We start from the raw sequence: 22,365 nt of genomic DNA on the forward strand, positions 1-22,365 counted from the left end.
TTATTTTATTATAATAATATTATATATATAAAATTGTATAACACTTGAACTAGACAAACTTTTTCTTTTGAATTTACAACGAATGCATTGATATTGTTATTGTTTTAGTCATAGAAAACTACTGTGCAATCCCTGTCCTGCCATTCATAGAGTGCGATGTTCTTTTTTTTTAATAACTATATATATATATATATAATAAATGTAATGTAACTAAGTGTTTTATTCCAGTTCAAATGTTTAAAGATTTAATTAATCTATAAATAAATATATATAAGCAATATGCAATATTATGTTTTAAAATTAATATTTTAGAATTATTGAAAGTAGGTGAAACTGGGTGGGTAATTTTATTCACATCTACGTTACTTATAACTTCAATACTTAAATCAAACAGATACTGTTTTAATACACTTAATATTTATTACACTATTTAATATTACAAATATATATTAGAATATGTGTCTCTCATATAAACTGGGCCATTCCATAACATGTATGTAATTCGGGAAACTTCTAATGAACTCTTCTCCAGCAGCCCCACGATCATGTTCAAAACTAACGAAATGTGTGGAAACTCCAAGTTCGAAGAGTGGTCCATCAAGTGAACCACTTGTTTTCTAAAATTTATAAAATAATAATATAATTAATAAATTATAATTAAATGAAATAAATAAAAAATATGCGAATTGAGACTAAAAAAGTTATAAAAGAATATTGCTCCTTACCTTCAATTCAAAATAGAATTTTAATGGTGTATCATCTGCACAATAATCAAAGAAGATATGATAAGGTGGTTGCCATTTATCTGGTTGTTCCAACATATTTCTAATGAATGACCAATCAGTTATAGTAACGCCATCCAATGCTTGCACAAACAGACTATGATGTGTTGAACCCTTTAGCTCGAACTCATAACGTACTCTCCTAGCGACGTCATCGACGGATCGATTAAGTAATGTTAATGTTGGTGTGAATGGTATGTGAACAGGTTGTTCTGTTGGTAACCATCTGCCTTCATTGCGTGCCTTCGCCCATCTATGATTAAATACAGGGAAACCACACATCATGTGCTCTTCACAATCTTGTGTAACAACCCTTAGTTTACTTAAATCGAGAGCATCTGGAAAATATTTAATATATTACTTTTACTACTATCAATTAGACTTTTGAATTGTTGTTGTCATACTTTCAATAGGATAGTGTATACGTCTATCTTGGAAATCGAAATAATAGCCAGACTCATTCCTGCTCACTGTACCATCATATTCGTAGAATACGCGGCGAACGTGCTAGAAGAAATTAATATTAATATAAACAATAGTTGTATTAATGTATTTAAAATTAATAAAAGTTAAGTTATGCTTTTATACAATATCTTAAAAAAACATTTATCAAAACTTGTATAGTTCGCAAGTATGATTTTTAATCACATTTACTTACCAAGAAATTCACCCGTCCAACACTAGTTTTTGCGCGATATGGAAAACCAACAGGAGTTAAGGAAATAATCACAAAAATGATCATAACTCCTATCAACAAAAATAGAGCTGACTTTGGACGACGGAAAAGACTTATTAAATGTATCTAAAATGATATACAATATTTTTTGGAAGTCCTTAACAAATATTGAAAACTTAAGAGACTTACAATGAAACCCATAGATAACACTGTTCCTAATAAAGTTAAGATACCAATCAAAAGATCGGGATTAATAGCTGTACCATTACGACCAGTCATAGGAATAACAGTGCACAATAACTCATAAATCAAAAATGTGAAATAGAAGAATGGTGCCAATTGTCCTATAATTAAGAGTATCGACCAAGAATAACCTGAAATATTTGCAAAGAGGATTATAATTTATTTAACCGATGAATGAAAAATATATTGAGTTTACCCTGATCATGTAATGTAGTTATCAAGTTGAGCAGTAATGCGCAAACGTAGAAACCTAATGACAGCATAGGTAAATAAGTGCTACGTATACCATATAAGGTAAGTAAGATACAAATGATGGCCAATAAAATGCAATGTGCATGCATCACCATTTGTAGTTTGTAGGAATGTGCAATTTTTTGCTAAAAGTTGATAAATATTAACACAAATAATTTTGATTTAAATTATGTTAACTTACATTATTACTAAGGCTTAGGTAGAATACAGTAGGCGCAGCTAAACCAAAAAGTGCTGGACACACATACAGACCTATGACAAGCCATTTATTTGTGAACCAAGTCATTGAGAGATCAGCCATGTCATATAACGTAGCAATAATAATCGGAAGTACAACAGCTAGGACGAAACCTAGAATGTGTAACATAAAAATCAACAAAAATTGTGACCAAACATCGGATGATGGAGCACGGGAGGCTGTAGCAATTCGTAGTATAGATATAACAACAAGTATTATTGCAGCGACAGCTACCGAGAGGTTTATAATCTTTCCTTGCGTTTCGGTGTAAGAGATGAAAAATTTACCCATAACATCGAAGAAAACTGTGTGACCCTTTGAGTGTAGCTATTAATTTAATTAAGAAATTGAGAAATCAAATATAAATCTTATTAAATAACTAATTTTTATACTACCTCTGGATTTTCCATTTCAGGTGCATTAGCAAAGCCACGGGATAGACTAAGTAAATTCTCACCAGTGTGTTGAAGGTTACCACGGGGTATAACATCGAAAGTATCGAACTTAGTATGATAGACGTAGCCGTTATAAGAATGTGCAAAATCCAAACCTAGAAAAATGTTTTATTAAGAAAGTTTGCATTATAAACAATTTGTGTATAAAAAATTTACCAGGTAAGCTTCCAAAATCTCTGAAAATTCTGAAATCTGTATCAGAAGGTATAAGATTCGCGTGGAAAACTTCTTCTGCCATTGTTGTTGCAAATGGGCGTTTAACATGTTTGCGGTAAGTCTATAATAAATGTAAAAAAAATTTAAATTTTTTATTGTTATTTATCCAAAAGGATATGCTGACATATAATTTCCTTGAGTACCAATAATAATCTTAAATACCTAATATCTAATTATTATCGAACAGTGATACTATTATCGAACAGTGGTACTATATGGAGCAATACTTTACGTTGATTTGTATACAATATCAAGAAAGATATGGACAATTAGTGCATATCTATGGAGTTTTTGCAGCTTTCTTTTTGAGACGTTTTCTAATTCTAATTTTAAGCATGTACGCGGCAACGCATGACATAGGAATAAGACTTCTTCCAAAATCTCTTTCACTCCCTTTTAATGCCAACGTAAAAACATGTTGCAGAGTTTTAAAAGCTTTGTGTATATCGCTTTCTTCGTAATGTAGCAACCTGCATCTAGCATATTAATCAATCTCATCTGCTACTTTATTCTTTTAAGCCATCTATACCCAAGCTCCCAAATAATGAACGGACTAATAAAAGTTTACTTAGTTGGCAAAGAGGAATAGATTTTTATCAAATCAAGAAATGCTAGCATAGTATTAAAATACTTCTTTAAAAGTTTCACATATTAAGATATTCGATATTTTGTATTTTGTTATTACCGATTTGTTATGTTACTTGGTTACCGAGCTAGTTTCTCGAGATCGTGAGTACTAATATTCTTTGTTACATGAAAGTCTATAGTAACTTTATCAGTAAATTTCTTAAAAAAAAAATAATAAAATGTTGAATTTAAATGATAATTAAAGTTTAATAACGTTTATACATCAAGCATTAAGTCCATTTTCAACATATGCCTAGATACAGGGTGGCAAAATAGGGTCTACCTAAAAGAAAATACAGTAAAAAATATATTTTCAAAATAATTAACAGCCTAATGCCTTAATTATTGCGAAATTAATTCAAAAAAATAATAAAATGTTGAATTTAAATGATAATTAAAATTTTAATAACATTTATACATCAAGGTTTGAGTCCATTTTCAATATATGCCTAAATACATGGTGTTAAAATAAAGGCTACCGAATAGAAAATGCAGTAAGAAATATATTTTAAAAACTGCCTAAATTATTGCAAAATTATTTAAATATTTTTATGGATTTATTCCGTAAGTTAATGCCTTTTAATACTGTGAATATTTTTAGTCTAAGAGTTTTCCTCTATCATTCACCATTTTGCTACAATTATCCTTTGAAAAGCACTACGTACTGAAAACTGCTTTTCTCCAGTTCTTATTAATTAACTTATTTTTTATTCAAAAATCAATTTTTTTTTCGGATTGTTACTTTTATTGATAGCCTATAACTCGGTAAATATTGCGTATTGACACAGACCCCTACACCACTAAACCCCCTTATATGATAACATATTTTCCTTTCTTAAATCAAGAAAGAGAGTTATATAGAAAATACGTTGTTTGTGGTTTTAAACAGAATATTGTGTCGTACTAATAAGAGAATTATATTGAAGAGTAAAAGATATTCTTAGCTACTCAACTGTTGGTTCTGTTCTAATTATATATGAGCGTAGTCAGTCAAGCAGTCTAACATGATTTATATGGTATTCAGTATATATAGCTAAAAAAATATATAGATGTATATAGTTAAAGGGATATTAAAGTAATTGAAGGTTGAGAATACTGATAAAAATAAAGTTTTGTGTAGAAAGTTAGCAACTATATGCTTGAGTGCCGATAAACAAAATAATATTGGAGAAAATTAAACCTAATTCAAAACCATTGCAAACTGACGGGTGATGTCTGTGATCTGATTAATTTAATTAATTTTTATATCATGTAAGTTCTGGTCTGAAAACAGGTTTGAATAGATCTTCAAACACATTTTGTAGCTTTCTTTTAGAAATAAAACTACTTGAAGGTCTTCTTAAAATTGCAAAAATATATACTACATAAAATTTTACCTCTGGTAATATACCCTAACTTTTATGATATATCCTAATATACAATTGACTCTGCCTAGATTGCAGTATAAAAATATACTAATTGTAGACATTAGTCTAATTTCTAGGGTACTTGGATCTTGAAAATAACAGAGTTATTAATTTAATTTACAATATAATGTATAATGTATATAATAATATAATAATATATAATGTATATATAATATAATGTATAATCGACAAAATCAAATTACAAGTATTTTCCTGATTAGAAGAAATGAAATGTGCTGCTTTTTTTTTTGAAATGTATTATGAATTTTATCTCTCAGTAATCAGTAAATTTTACAACAGATTTTATAGTTATTTTATCGAATAATTATTTTCACTTAATACCATTGTTACGTATGCATACGTTATCTGATAAATCATTATGTTTATAAAACATGAAAAGGCTCACGCCTCGTTCCCCAAAATCTGTTTCAATATTAAAATGTTCGATAATAATTATTAGCTTTTATGACTTGTCGTAAAATTATAATTTTTTTTTGTTTAATGATTGTATTAAAAAAAAGATATAAATTGTTGATTATAGTTAATAGAAATTGTTAGTTACATTTGCCAATAATTAGTAATTTTCACTTAAAGCAAGTATTGAAATACTTAAAGTACTTACATTCATTAACCAAGGATGGTTGGGACCAGATTGAAATAAAAGTTCTCGATTGCCGCTACCAGCAGAGTCTAAATTTATTAGAGCTCTAAAATAAAAACATAAAATATTTTTAATATAAATATTATACATTTTTATTTGTAATTTTAATAATTATTATTAAATAATTGTACAAACTTACTTGCAAGACGGTGCCCATTTGTGTTGTGTTATAAAACCGTGAGAGGCCTGTAGTGGAGTTTCTTCAGCACCATTAAAAAGGAATATAATGGAATGCTTGAAAGGTACGTGACTCGTTGCGAGTACACGTAGAGTTTCCAACATTATAACAACCATAGCGCCAGCATCGCCAGTACCTGTATTTAAAAGTAAATTATTTTTATTATTAAAATATATAGGCTTACGAACTATAATTATAATATTGAAGAACAAAATACACTAACCTGGACTGCCAGCCTTGGAGTCGAAATGACTATTAATCAATAAAGAAGACGTACTTGTTGAGCTGCGTGTACTCAATTTCACCACCAAGTTCTGTACACCTTGATACATATTAATCATTTCCCAATGCATGTATTGTCCAGAAACGCGTTGTACATCAACTTCCATCAAAAACATATCATTGTTCATCACAGTACGGATTTTATCAACTTCATCTAGAAGTAATTGCAATGTCACATTTTCATTCGCATAGGTTCCTACAATTTTAGGTCCAATACGTTCCAAATCATAGAGTATACGTTGTGCGCGTTCAGCTATAAATTCATTAGGATGTGCATATTCCTCCACTAGTGTGAGACCTTCCGGTAAACGCAAAAACATAGGCACTGAGACGGCAGCTAAAAGCACAAACCAAAAAAGCAAAAATGTCGGCGCAAAACGGAATGGTAATTTTTCCGTAGGATCCGCTTGTTGCACAGTTTGACTTTCTGGACATTTTGAAGCATGACTATGGTGCGAACACTGCGTTATGGGCACCTGAAATTTATATTTTTTTTTTTCTTTAATACTATTAATTTAGAAACACTTTTCACTATTTCTTACAAGTTCTTCTCTGGAACCCATTTTTTCACTTTTCTAGAAAACTATTAAAAAATATTTTGTATGGAATTCGCAGATCCACACACAAATCACAACTGAATTCGATATAATACTCGCGCTTCTTATATAGAGTTTGCATTTTACAATACCTTTTATCGGAGATATTAAAACATATTAATTTTTATTACTTCATTGGTAATTATTAAGTATTCTATAAATTTATTGATACATAATTAACGAGTGCCAGTCAAATCGATATGGCAAAAATTTTAAACAATCAAGAAGTATGGGTAAGTTTGAGAAAAGATTTAGTTGGCACGTTTGACATATTAAAAAAATTCCATTCGAGCCCCTTTCCATACCATTCGATATCTATAGAAATAAGTTTTGAGATAAATTTTGTTATCTTAACTAATTTCAAATTATTAAGAAAAGTTATAAAGAGATGTGTTGTGTACTATATACACAGTGAAAGCCTTTTTAAGCCAACATAGACGAGATAAGTAATACTAACCAATTAAGAGAACTGTCTGTTTAGAGAAAGTACTTTTTATAAAAAATAAAATGTGGGGACTAGAACATTGCATGCTTAATGAATGATATATGTCTTTCATGTTGAATGTGATAATTCAATTATTGGAGTTGTCACTGTACTGAAATTCGTAGGTGTATAAATGGTGATTAATATTTATTGTTAGTGACCTTTGTGTATAAAAAGATTATTGCATTTTTTTTGTTGAATAGTAAAGAAGCAAAAACGAAGTAAATACTATCATTGAGACACTTTAGAGTTGACATAGGTATAAATATGTTTAATCGATGTGGTAACATATATTTCTGTATCATATAGTTACGATTAAATGAATATTCAATGTATTTCAAATAAAATTAAAAAAAAAAAAATTATAGAATAGCGCATTACACAGTACAGGATCCTTTCTTGATGTAATTTTTAATGACTTTGCGTCATATTGCTAGTATTATCTCGGCTGTTACTTGACAGAAGTTCATTTTTAAAGCATCTAAAGTTTAAGCATTGTGTACATAAATATGACACATAAACACACCCTATAAAAAACCATACAAAAAATAGTATATAACACCGTCTTATTAAAATCACATATACCTATTCCATATCTATATCTTTAATTTCACGATTCAAAAAATAATTGATTGTAACGATTAGAATTGACGGCTTTGATACTGGTCTTAATCATTTTAGTGGAAATATGGAAATTAGTCATAATGGAAATTAAATACGAGAAATCGGCACCATTTAGATAGTAAGTTTCCACAATTTAAGTATATTAAGCGGTTATTGAACGATCTATAACATAACACAGTAAGTTTTAAACTTAATATATAATGCCATGGATGATAGTTCTGCTTAACATTTGAAATTAAAATAAAGCTACTAAATCAGAAATAAACAACCATTATAACGATATCAAGACATCAATTGACTATTCCTAAAACATCAAATCTTCAGGCTATATTTGATCTATATCATTACATGGTAAGTTTTAAACTTAATATATAATGCCATGGATGATAGTTCTGCTTAACATATGAAATTGAAATACAGCTACTAAATCAGAAGTAAACAACCATTATAACGATATCAAGACATCAATTCACGATTCCTAAAACATCAAATCTTAAGGCTATGTTTGCTTTTGGTACATAAGAGAATGTTATGATGGTGCTAAATTATATTCTCATAAACCCCTGCCAATTTGGGATTCTACAAAGTAAGTTATATAGCTCTGTTGTGATAACTCAAAAAACCATTATGCAAACCCATAATATAATATAGGGCATATATTTTTGTATATTCAGCACTTCATTTATATTACATGTACTATAAATACCACAAACAAAAACTATGCACCGTACTAATATTTAATAAAACTATTATCAAAAGTCTGCAATGAAAGCACAAACAATAAAAGAATAAAAATTTGTTGATAAAACATATAAAACTAATATTTACTTAAATTTTATTATATACGACCTTAGGAGATCTGCCTTTTTTTAAATGTCAATGATCTCGGTGTAATAATTTTTTTTTTGGTTTTTTTTTTTTAAAAATTTTTTAAACATTTAATTTTATAATTTTTACAAAATTATTGCTTACTCAACGTAATTATAAATAAAAACTTATCACTGAATCCAATATCTTTTTTAGGATTTATTAGTCTTCGCAGAGTAAAGTAAGCAAATATTGAGTTTTGATGTACATAGCATCTATTTTAAAAATCGTGTGCAGATGATCTAGTTTCAGTGTCCCAAGTAAATCAATATCTGAAACAACTTACCTATCTGCAATCAGAGTCTGATAAAGTTAACCGGAAAACTATAAATAAAACAGAACTTTTAGTAAATAAATCATAAAACAACTCTTTCATCAATGAAGAGTTGTATAGATATTGCTGATATCTCGGAAATCTTTCTTACCTGTTTAGTATCCTTTCAACAAATATCAACTCTAGGTAACCCATAACTACTCGCATTCAAAAAGTACTACCGGAATTCGCTTAATTGCGCTAGTTCAGTCCTGGATTTTTAATACATGTGTAAAGTCTGAACTATTTGCACTTATTTGGTTGAGAAACATAGGTTCTTACAACAGAAACTAAATGAATAGTATAGTATTGTTACATAAATGGACGTCTGAGAATCATTTCGACTTTCTGAAAGCCCACGACTACTCGTGTTGAGATTCTTACAGATATAACTAAGTAATCTATTTAGAAATTGTAAGCTCATGAAGCAAGTCAATAATATGTATTATAAAATATCATATAACAATGCAAAAATATTTCTAATTAAATTGACTAAACTTAGAATCTTATATAGAAACTAAAATTTGAATCAAACAAATCAATTTATAATCAATTTAATTTAAATTAGAGACGCAAAAAAAATGCAATGGACATGACTGAGTATACAAGTACAATTGGCTCATCGCATCCAATTCCTAGTCACAAATTCACGTCATGAACTCTGGGCAACGTAAGAAACCTAAAAAACCAGATCCGTATAGAATGATAGACAAGTTTAATACTAGTCTAAATTCAGTTGTTAGCGGACCAGTACTAATCTTGCGCCAGTTCAATATTTATAAACAAAGGTGCTCTATTTTATTCAAATACGTCCTAAAGAAGAATTGGGGAACTCTGTGTTTGAACCAGTTGATGGAAATTTAATATGTTATACCTCTTTTATCTGGTCATCTACTTTTTCGTTGCGTTTATAATTAAAGTATTAAACTAGGCTTAACATTAAAAACAATCACAGACAGATATCTTATTTCTGACCACAGGAATATATTAACCAACCAGTGTGGATCTTTACGTTACCACCAATGAGGTAAAAAGAACATCAGTGAACCATTTTAACATAATGGATTTGAAGGTTCACTGAACTCTTACACCAAAGTGGTACAGCTACCAGTGACAACATATTTGTTTGACAACGGAATTATACGGGAACTGATATGTCACGTCACTTTTAGGATTCTAGAAGTTAAACTTATCAGTTCGGGGAAGATGTTTTGAATCGAATATATGAATAAAAGCAAATTCGCAGCTTTTGTTGACTTTTGAGTCAGTTGAATACATAAAACAAATCTCAGGAGCAACCTACTCACTTAGATCCTACTATCTATTGTTTAATCGCTACTTAACACAGGACCTAAACTGTTAATTGTGGAATTAACAGTGTATGCTTATAATCTTAGTGCTGAAAACTTCTGTGAATGATCTATAAACATTGGCTAGGAAGTTTTTTCTTATTTATAGCTACGCAGTTGCAGAAGAGTTGTTAACAATTTCTTCCTAATATCCACAACTTCTATAAAATTGATATACTGGGAGTTCCTTTTTATCAACTTTATAGCGGGGCTACCAAATAGCAAGTGACCAGTTACGCAAGTCACAGTCTTAGATATATCCTCTTTTTGTTAGATCATACCTGAAAACATAAACAATTCTCTTATGTTAATTATTGAGATCACGGTTTTTCAGGCTGAAGTCTTATCAATAAAAGAATTATATCGGCAAATTGCAAGTCACATCAAGGACGAATGTAGTGATGTCATTTTAATTGACAACCAGGCAGCATTCAAAGCCCTTGAATCATTTAGAGCAAAATGAAAGATAGTAAAAGAATGGTAAGTCGAGCTAAATCGATTCGCTGACATCCTGGATATAGGAACATCGAAGAGAACTAGAAAGCTGACAGTTTATCCCGCTCTGGTGCTTCCCTGGATGTGTCTCTGGCAGTACCGGTTTATATTGTCCTAGAGACCATTAAGAGAAGTACTTAATGGATTTAGTCTGTTTTCTTCTATTTCAGTTTTCAATCCTATGAGGAAGTAAATCAGTTATGTTATTCTGCTTGGAACTGCAATTTTCCTTTTTTTCTTATTTTATGGGTTATTATATATATAAATGGGTTGTTATAAATGTAAAGCAATTGAATAAAAGAAAACAAGATAGTAATATTTTTTGCCAATTAACCATTATAACGATTTTTCCTACCATATTATTCTAACTATATACTATGGCGTAGACTCGATTGTTTACCGAGAACAATAAAAATATTATATCTTATATCATTAAAAAATAAAAACTATATAATGGAAAATTAATAAAAATGCCGTACTTTTTGCCGACTTTGTTTATTCTCATGGGGTTTAATTTGATTTTTTTTATCAATATTTGATTTATGTTATCAGTTTATAATTAATAGAACTTAATAAAGATTTAATTGTTCAAAAGAAGCTAATTACCCCACACACAGATGCTTCAGTTTTGGTCTATAATATTTTTATTACACTTTCAAAGTGAACATTAAAATTTGAACCTTACACTTTGAGTTTGTGGATAATTTCTTAATTTATATTTTTATTAGGTTGAATTATAAATTCTTCGTCACGATTATTGTATCAATTTAAAAGTAAAACCCAAAGGAACATACAAAATCAAACTATACTTTCATGTCGGTGATTTTAGTTATTCAAATATTGCAAATTGATTCTATGAGATAAAAAAAATATAATTAAAAATACTAATCCAAAGTTAGATCTTAATATATATATTTAATACATTAAATATTTCAAACTTGATGATAAGAAGAAATCGTTTTGATCCCATTTCGGTCATCCAAAATGTCTCTGCCAGAATACAAAAGGCAATTACAACCGATATATATGATATTGCAAATGTTCAAATTTATAACAAATTACTTTTCAGAATTGCGTTAACTCGGAAAGAGACTATTTCTAATAAACAAAAATAAAAAAACAAAAATAATAAAGGATTTATATGTATTTGACGATTTGTCTTTTCTCATCAACTGGGACGTAATAGGACGTAATAGCCTATAACTGTTTTCATTAAGTTCTATCATATCTACTCCAGCTTATAAAATTCTTGAAATCGTCCGAGTATCAACAAAGCCATCCAAACTTTAATTACTCATTTATAGTACGATCTTATCATTTCAATAGCAATTGCATTTTACATATGTCTACATATGTTCTGTTTTGATTTTATGACTAAACTAACAAACTAATTTTTGCACATTTTTACCCCGTTTTTCGATTATTTATTTATATATAAAAACGATTTTTAGATAAGTAAGACTCTTCACCTAAAATATATTCTTATTATATTTGTAAATAAGTAGAACATCTCTCCTCTCTATTTTAAGGGACCTTCATATACATTTCTTAAATATTGGTCGATAAAAAAACGCCTCAAAGATTATTAAACTTATATTAGCCAAAGATGAACGTTGACGGATTCATCCTACTCTTTAGAGCTACAACCACTGTATTGTTGGGTAGACTTAGTCTCATGCCATATGTTGCTATTACGAAATGAACTCTAAGCACCAATCCCGTATTGCTGAGTAGGTTCCGCTTTAGTTGTAGCAACTGACTAGTACATTTCTTGTCACCCATGTCCTTTATTTTAATAACTTCTAAGATTTAAAACATTAGGAGATTGAAAATGTTGTTCAATTCTTTAAAATCGGAATATTCAGTAGTAATGTTTTGTAATTTGATATTACTCACACCACTATTATTTAGTAGCATCTATTTCATAGCAAGTATTATAAACTATTTACTAATATAATCTTTCCATTATACATGTGTTCAATTGTAAAAATATCCTCTCTTGGGTCTAGGTAAATTGTTACATCATTCTATTTTATTGATACGTCTTTGTTAGCTTTAAAACACATTAAAAATTTAAACCTGCTCCTATATTCTTTTCGACTTTCTTTAATAACTAATTCATTATCCCTATGATTATAATTGTATGGTTTTTTTGAATTTTCAACTACAAATCAGACATACAAATTATCTAAAGTTATATTAATTGGATTAAGTTCCTATTGAAAAGCACAACGTTATTTGAATTCTTTTAATATAAATACTATACGGAATCATTTCTTCTGAAATAATATAAATAGCACAAGAAGTTTATGTCTAACATGAACCCTCAATCATACCCTTTATTAAAGAGAGGTTAAATAAATACCTGTTGTCTCCCCATCTTAAAGATATAACCACCTACCACAATCTCTACATTGAAATTCAGTATATTTAATAAGTTCAAATATTTATCATTGACCCATTTGATCCCCTTTTCTATTTCTATAAGGTGAAGCATTCTCTTTTCTTCATTCAAATATTAAATCACAGATATAGTAACCCAATTTCATAGTAAAGTTTTAAAGATTTCCAGTCGCTATCCTAATACTTGACATTTTTTGTAATTAACATAAACTATTGTCTTAATAGAAACTATTTTTAAAAGAGGTTCTGAAACAGTAGTGAATTACTACAAAATGTTATTATATGAAGCTAAAACCAGTGTTCAAAACCGTATTTTACTTGCACTTCTGACTTGGAGTTTTGTTAATTTGCTGTGTTATATTTTCAGTACTATTCTTTTTACTAGGTTCTCTTCTGAATTAAAAAAAAATTAGAACCTTAGACCTATGCTTATTTTTAAAAACAGCACAGAGTTCATGCCATAATGACTGGAATATGACTTCAGGTCTTTAATTTATCGATGACGGAAATCTTTTCCTAACTCATATCTAAGAGGTAGTTTTAGTTTATCGAAGACTTACAGGTAGGCTTTAGATGCGCTCGACCAATGAAAAACAAACTATTGTAAAACAAAGTTATTACATACAATATGAATGATTTTTAAGTATGAGTATAAAAAATAATAAATGGACAGACATATTAATTTAAAAAGTTGGTATAATATATGCACTCTCAGCCCTACGTTCAAAGTTCGTGTAATTCTACTGAAGCCAATCAAAAAATTTAATTCTTACCTATTACATATTATAGCATAATTTTATTATACTCCCTAATACTTAATATTGTTTTATAGTTTAACAGAAAATACTTTAGCTTTTCCACTTCACCTAAAAACATACGAAGCAATAACTTGAATTAATAGACAAAAAATATTTTTTAAAAAGTTATGCAGCTACACATATGTATATGTATGTTGCTCAATAAAACATTTTCTAACACATATGAATGCTTTGCACGTATTCCTTCTCAAACAGGTAAGGACTTTCCCACCAACTATGCTTTGCCTTTACTTATCTCCCACGAAGAACAATATGTACACAAAAAAAGTTTAATAATAAAACAAGATATAACAATAGTATTGTCAGTGTATAGTAAAACATGTACCGCCAATATTGGGTGAAAATCTCTTAAGTATAATAACAAAAACTTGAATATCAATTGATACGTTATTATAAAATAATAAGTGCAATTAAAAGGTGTTTATTTTAAAAAAATGGAGAATATAATTTTAATTATTTTTTATAATATATTAAATATTGAGAATATTTGAAGCCATTAATAAAAATAGGAGTGGATCATTTTTTTCGGCTTTTGGTAATAAATTATATATTATTAATAAAATAAAATTAAAATGACCTGAAAAATTTTACACAGTTTTGTTGTCCCTTTTCAACGTGCAATTGTTTACGTTTGCAAAATGCATGAATAGAAATCGAATAAGAAAACTAACGAAAGACAACAGGAAAGTGAAAATCCATAAAAATGTTCAAAAGAGATATGTATATTGTCATATAAGTGTTGTGTGGTACGAACATTGCCAAACTTGGTTTACAAGTCGCTAATATATAAAAATATTTATTCTAATAATTCTGTTATGTATAAAAAACACAACAAAATAAAATAATAATATATAATGAAATATTTATTTTATTTCTGTTTCAAGAGAACACTATATATTACAAAATACAATGATCATGACCATTTAACATAAATAATTAATATTAATATAAATAATTAATAATAATATAGTTAGTAATATAATAATTAATGATGAATAAATAATTAAATATGCATAATTAACATATGTTTTATATATGTTAATATGTTAATAATAATTAAATTAATAATTTAATATGTTGAAATAATTATATATCAACAAATTTTAATTTAACTGGGCTAAAGGTGAAATATTAAAAACTCAAATTGTTAATAAGTTACAACTATTATGTTTTTATTAAAATATGTTGGAATTTAAAAAAAAAGTATCTTTTAAACAAATATTGCGGACTGCTTTGCGGACGATCTTCATTGTACATTGAACAAGTGTTATACGGCGTTTACATTGTGTGATTAAAAGGAAATTAAAGCAAAAATCGATATTAAAGCACTAACCTCGTTGTTAATCTCAAATTTCCCATACAAAAGTTAATCTCCTTTTTGTCAAGATTCGTTTTAAATCTCCTTCAAAATGATGCAAATGGCTTAATAATGTAGATATTTTTACAATCTTAAAAGAAATGTCTTAGTGTCGTAGATTTTTTTACGATCTTAAAGAGATATGTCAAAATCTATTTAAAACAAGCATTGAAAATTTGAAAATCCCGAAGTGAGTGAAATTTCTATTAAATTTGTTTAATAATAGTTTTATACATAATTATAACTAAAATTTGTTGAATTATTGTTATAAAACTATTTATTGAATATATCTTACAATTATTTAATACAAAATTGTAATTAAATGCTTTATTTACAGAATTTTATCAAACACACGAACCAAAACACAACAAGAGAAACTTCAAAATTAATCTCCAATATATAATATAAACCGTGGAGATTAAAAATGTAGATTAATTTAATCTTAATATAATGTAAACGGTGGAGATTAAAAATGCAGATTAACTTAATCTCGTTCTTGTAATCTCACAATATAAACATAGTATTACCTATTAACAATTTGAGTGTTATAACATATATCCGACTTTGAACCCGGTTAAAATAAATTTTATTTTAATATAATATGATATTGGTTTAATTTTTTCAATGTGAAACATTACTGCATGTTAATATTAGAATACTTTCACTTATTAGCAAAATCGTATATACATCAAAATCCATTATAAAAATCTCTACCTCAACATACAACCATGCGGCCAAGCTTATCTATAGAAAATGTATGTAAAACACAAATGAAGAAATTGTTTTATCGTTCGTTGCTGCCGCGGTTCTACGTAGTTAAGGTGAAAAATTGTCATTTCGGGGAGAATTAATAATTTTTTCATTTTTAGTGGTGAAAATGTTATTTATTAAAGCATAAACTTTTTCGAAATATTAAAAGCAATAAGAGAAATGTGAGTTTAAATAGTTATTAATCAATTTTCTGAATTGCTATCAAAAAGAAAAATGGTGAATTATAAGTGCAAGCGGAAAATTGGAGAACCATAATGTTGCGTATTGTGCACACAAAATGTAGAAAGGCTGTAGTGTGAGTGAAAGAGAAATACAATTTTAATTTCTCTTATCCACAATAGAAAATAAAAGTAAAAACAATAAACGGAGTAATATATTTTGTAAACAGTGAATAAAAACACAGGTGAGCGCGTTTTTAACAACAACAATTCCTATAAGAATTGCAACTGTAAATATAATGCCACAAATTCATGTTTATTTTATTTTCAAATTACTGTTTATTGTGTAATTACAAACTGAAGCATAGTTTTATTCTTACAGGTTTCATTTTATTTGTTAAATTAACTATAAAAATGGATATTCAAAATAAATCTGCTATAACGGATTCTGCTGAATTGCAACTAAAGAAAGTTGAAGAAGTTAATTCAAAAGCAGACAAAATAAATGATGAGCAAAACGATCATATACCTCTCAATACCACTGAAATAAAATCTTCTAATACGCGGAAAATGTCTCCAATAAAAGATCATATTTCAGCCGATAAAACATTAAAAAAAGATACAAGTAAGGAAATTAAAACCATTGAAAATGACACCGAAGTTCTGAAAGGTGAAAATAAAATTAAAAATAAAAGCGCTGAGAATGCAAAAGATCTTCTGCCAGTGACAAAGAAAAGTCCTTCCCCGACAACGCAATCTCAAACGCCACCTCAAGCAGAGGCCGCAAATTCAATTCCAGACAATATTCTGTCCCCTCCAAAGTCCGAAACACAAACTGATGAAACTAATACTGCGACGTCATCATCTCCCGCTTCTGATTCTCAATTATCACCCGAAGTTGTGCCTGAAATCAAACCTAAAACCAACAGTTCTCAAGCTTCACCTCGTAACACTGACAACTCAGAAGCACCAATTTCTACAAAAAATCTGGGTCGTGTCGTTCAACCGATAAACATTGTTGCTAATGGCACTATACCAAAATCTGGTAAACCTTTAATGGCGTCCATCAATAAAAAAATCAACAAATCATCACGCTCAACGCGTCCAAGAAAGCAAAAAGTACCAATATATGAAAGTGAGGTAAATAGTTAAAGATAATTCATATCTTATTTGTTTAAATCTAACGACGTTTTTATCATTTGTAGATAAGCGATAATAAAGTTGGCATCAAGCTATGTATTAAAAAGTCTGATGCAACAGTAACTGCAACTGCACCAACTCCACCCACATCTTCAAAACAAATTCGTAAACGTTCCCGTAAATCAAAATCTCGTCATCGTGTCGATAGCGATGACAGTGAATATGAAACGAAACGCAAAAAAGATCGCAATCCCAATAACAACAATGAACGTCAAAAAAAGGTTTCATTCAGTGGAGTCAAAGCAGAAGAAGCAAGTGAACCAATTGAGCAAAGCATATGGGGATCAAAGATTCCAGAAGATGTACTCTATCAAGTAAGTAAATAATTATTGAAATATTTTTTTTATATATATTAATGTGTTTAATATTTCTTTTAAGATTTTTGAAAAGGCAGTTGAAAAAGAAGGATCTTTGCCAACATTATGCCGTTTGGGAAGAGTATGCGCTTTATGGCGGCGAGTATCAGTGCGACCCACATTATGGAAAGTATTAGACCTTACAACTTGGTTTAAAGAAAAATCTAGAACTGAACTTAGGTTGAAGTGGGTTGTGGATAATCGCTGCAGCTCTTGCACAGATTTAAATATCTGTAAGTTAATTATATTACAAATTATTATGAAACACATATGAATACAATATTTGTTTTTTTTTTTTTAGCAAATTGGAAGGTCACTGACATTAACTGCTTTCTTCACAAATTAGCTGCTGGATGTACAAACTTAACGGGTATTACATTAGCGGGCTGGAAAGGTTTCACATGCGATCATTTGGCGTTTTTAGTTAACAATATGAAGAAATTAGAACGGATTGATTTAAGCTCAGTTAATGTAACTATTTTTGATTCTCTTTTCCAACTAAAGCTTATATTACTAATGCACTTATTTTGATAATTAGGTTGAAATGAATGCAAGTAAAAGTGCTGTTGGCCTGCAATCCCTTTGTACTGCATTGCAGACAATGAATAAACGGCTTACGCATTTGTATTTGGCACATAATCGTCTGGCAGGAATACCACAAATTGTTAACATTTTATCGGTATAATAAAAATAGTATTTAAAAGTAGAAAATATTAAATTTATTTTTTAATAAAGGACCATTGTGCGAATCTGGTGCTCCTGGATCTCTCTAACGTAACCACTCAAGCCACTTCACATGGGATACTACGCATAGAAAAATTACAACATGGTTGCAAAAAATTAAAGGTATTGCGTGTTACCAACTCGCAAATAACGCCTAGTACAGCAACAATGCAAGAAATGGTATATAAAATGATTATATATAAATTATGTTTATATCAAATTTTGTTACTGCAGATGGATTCGCCTGGATTTCCAAATTTGGAAGAATTATCAATTGCTGCTTTAACTGACGAATCGCGTGTTATTGGTGATGAACATTTGCAACGCATCCTTAAGACTAGCTCAAAATTGAAGCTGCTTGATGTACGTGGCTGTGCGCGTTTAACACATGAAAGTTTAATCCGTCTGCCAGCTTGGGATATAAAACATTTATTTTTATCTGGTTGTTCAGTAACGAGAGATAATTGGTAGGTGGCACACATAAAATATATATTAAAAAAATGTTAAAATTAATTTAATTTACTTTATAAAAAAAGCTCGGGCTTAGAACTAATTGCATCTAAATGGGCACATAGTCTTATTGAATTGGATTTAGCATGGGCAAATGTTCAACAACCTTTGGATAATGCTTTACGTGCATTGGCTGAAAAGGGTAGTGAATCACCTTTGGCGTAAGTTATAATTAATTCAACTTTAAGCAGTTATTGTTTTATTAATGAATTCAATATTTAGGCATTTAAATCTATGTGGTTCTTCGGTATCTGAAGAGGCTGTCAAAGAGATTTTATCTAACTGTGCATATATGAGTTCAATTAATCTTTCATCATGTCGTGGTTTACCTCGTGGCGTTAAACGTTTAATGCAAGGTCAACACGAAATAAAAGAATTAAGAGATGTACTAAAGGTTCAAATGAAAGTCAAACTACCTTCTCAATTAAAAAAAGAAACTGAAAGCTCAGAAGATACAAAACTAAAGCTTAATAACTCAACTGAAGATGTTGAGAAACGCGATGGCATTTTAGACAGTGGAAACAGTCATAATTAATAATGGGTTTCTTGCTAAGATTGCAAATATGAATATACACTCAAACATATGTGTATATATGATTATGTATATACAAATATATTTATATATATATATATAAACATATATATATTATATATAGCAACTTAATACGTAGTGCAAATCAAAATAATAAGGTGATGATTTTTCGATACTAGCGAAACAAAGGTATTAATGCAATATACTTCTTATAAAAATTAATTTCTCTAAGTAACTCTGTAGCTATCGTAGCATTTCTAATATTAGTCCAAGTATTATTCCCTAAACTAACTTTAGTTATTTGCAAAATTTCTTTTACATGTGAAAAACACCTTTTTCCATGATTTTATTATACATACGTGATAATAATTGTATGAAAAGTGGTTCTCTTATATATCTTGTAAGACGAATAGATAATACATAGACAACAACAAATATGTAGTTTTTACCTAAACTTCCTGCCATCATAACTCAAAAAACTATTCAATATTTGCACACCAAGATCCATATTGTTGAATATTTGTTAAAAATTTCAAAAATGCCCTAGATAATTTTTTTTGCTCCCTGGTGTTAATTATTAAACTGTTATCTACGCTGAATATATGGTATATAATATTTTAAGATAATACATATATTTATATATATATATATAATTGCTATATAACTTATATATATTGCAATCAAAAAGTATCCGAAATTTGTAATATAAACGAGTTGCAAATGACATATTACGAAGTATATTGTAGTAAAAGTAATGAAGTTTGATTAAAGTAGAAATGAACAAAAATATATAAATCACATAAAAATTTAGAACATTTTCCATTTGTTAAGAACAGCAATATTGCTATTGATACTTTTAACAAAATTTTTCGTTTCAATACTTGTTTAATGCGGGAAACAGACTACAGTTATTCGGAAGTTTTTTCTATATTCAAATTATATACATTGAAGTACTATATAAGAATACAGTGCTCTATGAATGTCTACATTATAAGGTCGCGCACAATACCACTTCTCGAGCTATGAGTAAAAAATGTTCATTATTGTCTTACATTAAAAATGTCACAGTATACAAATTACCATACTTAATTGAATTTCCCACCCATTCTCAATTTATTTTTAACTTCTAAACTCTTCCCTTCTCCCACACTACCATTACCTAACTCATGTATGCTTATTTGTAATTCCTTTATATTATCTGCTCCATAGATCCCTATGGGGCTAAAAAAACTAAATTCAATTCATATCAATTTTGAACGCACCCTTAACAATACTCTCTCTCTCGCGTCAGCAGTTTTTACTTAACTTAGTTCAAGTATATACATTTCTAGCCAAAAATATGGACATTAGAAAATTATATAGAAAAAGAATAATTTTTCCAGAATAAGTTTCAAGTTTTCCGGCTTAAGAAATTAAAGCAAAACAATAAAATAATTTCCACATAATAATATAACCTTTGTGACTTTTATTTCGCTCAAGCAAGAAAACCATTTCAAGCCACAGAAAGCCGCTATACATTAAAATGAACAAAAATCAAAGTGCTAGTATCAGCTCCAAATTTTAAAAATAATAAAAAATGATAACTTAATTCAATTCATATCAATTTTGCACACCGCCTTAACAATACTCTCTCTCACGCCAGCAGTTTTTACTCAACTTAATTTAAGTATATACATTAAAATAAACAAAAGTCAAAGTGCTGGTTTCAGCACCAAATATTCAAAATACTGAAAAATGTTTAAATATCTCAAATGTACTTCGTTTAAATTACTAATTATGGATACTTTTTTTACACAAACATTTAATTTACAGTTAATGTATAAAATTATACATTTATACATAAAAATAATATTCAAACAAATTTTATAAATCCATATAGTTTCGTATATAAACTAAATAAATAAATAGAGAATATTTACAATAATAAATAAAATAACTATTGTACAATTAAAAATAAATGTTCAATATTGGATACTGCCCTTTGACCACGCATAAATATTTTATATGTATATAAATAATTAAATCCAAATTTGTTTGTATATTTAATTCTAAAAGAATTAATTTATTCAATACATTAACACCAACACAAAGAAATATTAGAACCATTTAACATTCCTTAATCAATACTGAAATTTTATTTATCCATACATCCTCCGTTACTTATATATAATCAATATTGCACTATCATATACATTTATGATTTTATATCCATCTTAAATGCTTAAAGCTGTGTTTACACTTGCAATTATTAAATCTTATTAGTACATTTTTGTATGGGTTTTGTATAAAAATGGGAACACATTTGTCGAGTTAATTGCTTTAGTGTAAACGTGCTGTAAGTGATGAAATATTGTTCATTTACTTCTCACAGAATTTTGTTATTATAATTCAGTCAAATATAAGTTCCAGAGTTTAAATAGATAAGATCTGTAGTATGTGAAATGCATTCGCCTGTATCGAATTATCAATTACCATAAACAAAATATTTAGAAAAGTAAAGCAGTGCCTGCTGGTGCTCATGTAATTAAGTTTGTCTAATGTTTAATGTCTGCTACTGGTAGTAGACGTGCACGTAATTTAAATTTAATTTAAATTGTTGCAAGTGAGGGTAATGGACTCACAAATTATGAAAAAAAAAAAACAAATAATAGTAATGATAACTCGTATATTTGGTCAATCGTTAGGCTTTAAAGTTAAGAAGGTTTTAATTTTTTCCACGTGTTCCAGAAAAAAAAATGAAAATGAATTAAAATTTTAATTTTCTAATTTAAGACAATTATGCGATGCACTTTT

The 22,365-nt window shown here is 28.6% G+C and overlaps 2 protein-coding genes across 2 annotated transcripts; one reads left to right on the top strand and one right to left on the bottom strand.

Annotated features, from left to right (window-relative positions):
- Positions 1–368: 368 nt before the first annotated feature.
- LOC119680584 (endoplasmic reticulum metallopeptidase 1-like) lies at positions 369–6,644 on the bottom strand. The gene is made up of 13 exons (XM_038093482.1): positions 6,559–6,644; positions 5,958–6,492; positions 5,696–5,870; positions 5,518–5,602; positions 2,803–2,923; positions 2,587–2,741; positions 2,135–2,518; positions 1,898–2,078; positions 1,648–1,832; positions 1,441–1,584; positions 1,187–1,289; positions 726–1,120; positions 369–617 (listed from the first exon to the last, which is right to left on the bottom strand). Exons 1-13 carry the CDS (start codon positions 6,577–6,579, stop codon positions 450–452), a joined length of 2,652 nt encoding a protein of 883 aa, XP_037949410.1. The 5' UTR covers positions 6,580–6,644; the 3' UTR covers positions 369–449.
- A 9,588-nt stretch (positions 6,645–16,232) lies between these two features.
- On the top strand, positions 16,233–19,647 carry LOC119680585. The gene is made up of 10 exons (XM_038093483.1): positions 16,233–16,496; positions 16,634–17,391; positions 17,457–17,765; positions 17,830–18,040; positions 18,109–18,278; positions 18,346–18,486; positions 18,543–18,710; positions 18,765–18,997; positions 19,067–19,201; positions 19,263–19,647. Exons 2-10 carry the CDS (start codon positions 16,666–16,668, stop codon positions 19,573–19,575), a joined length of 2,406 nt encoding a protein of 801 aa, XP_037949411.1. The 5' UTR covers positions 16,233–16,496; positions 16,634–16,665; the 3' UTR covers positions 19,576–19,647.
- Positions 19,648–22,365: the final 2,718 nt, after the last annotated feature.

Source organism: Teleopsis dalmanni, chromosome 2, assembly GCF_002237135.1.
Source record: "Teleopsis dalmanni isolate 2A chromosome 2, ASM223713v2, whole genome shotgun sequence".
NCBI classification, from domain to species: domain Eukaryota; kingdom Metazoa; phylum Arthropoda; class Insecta; order Diptera; family Diopsidae; genus Teleopsis; species Teleopsis dalmanni.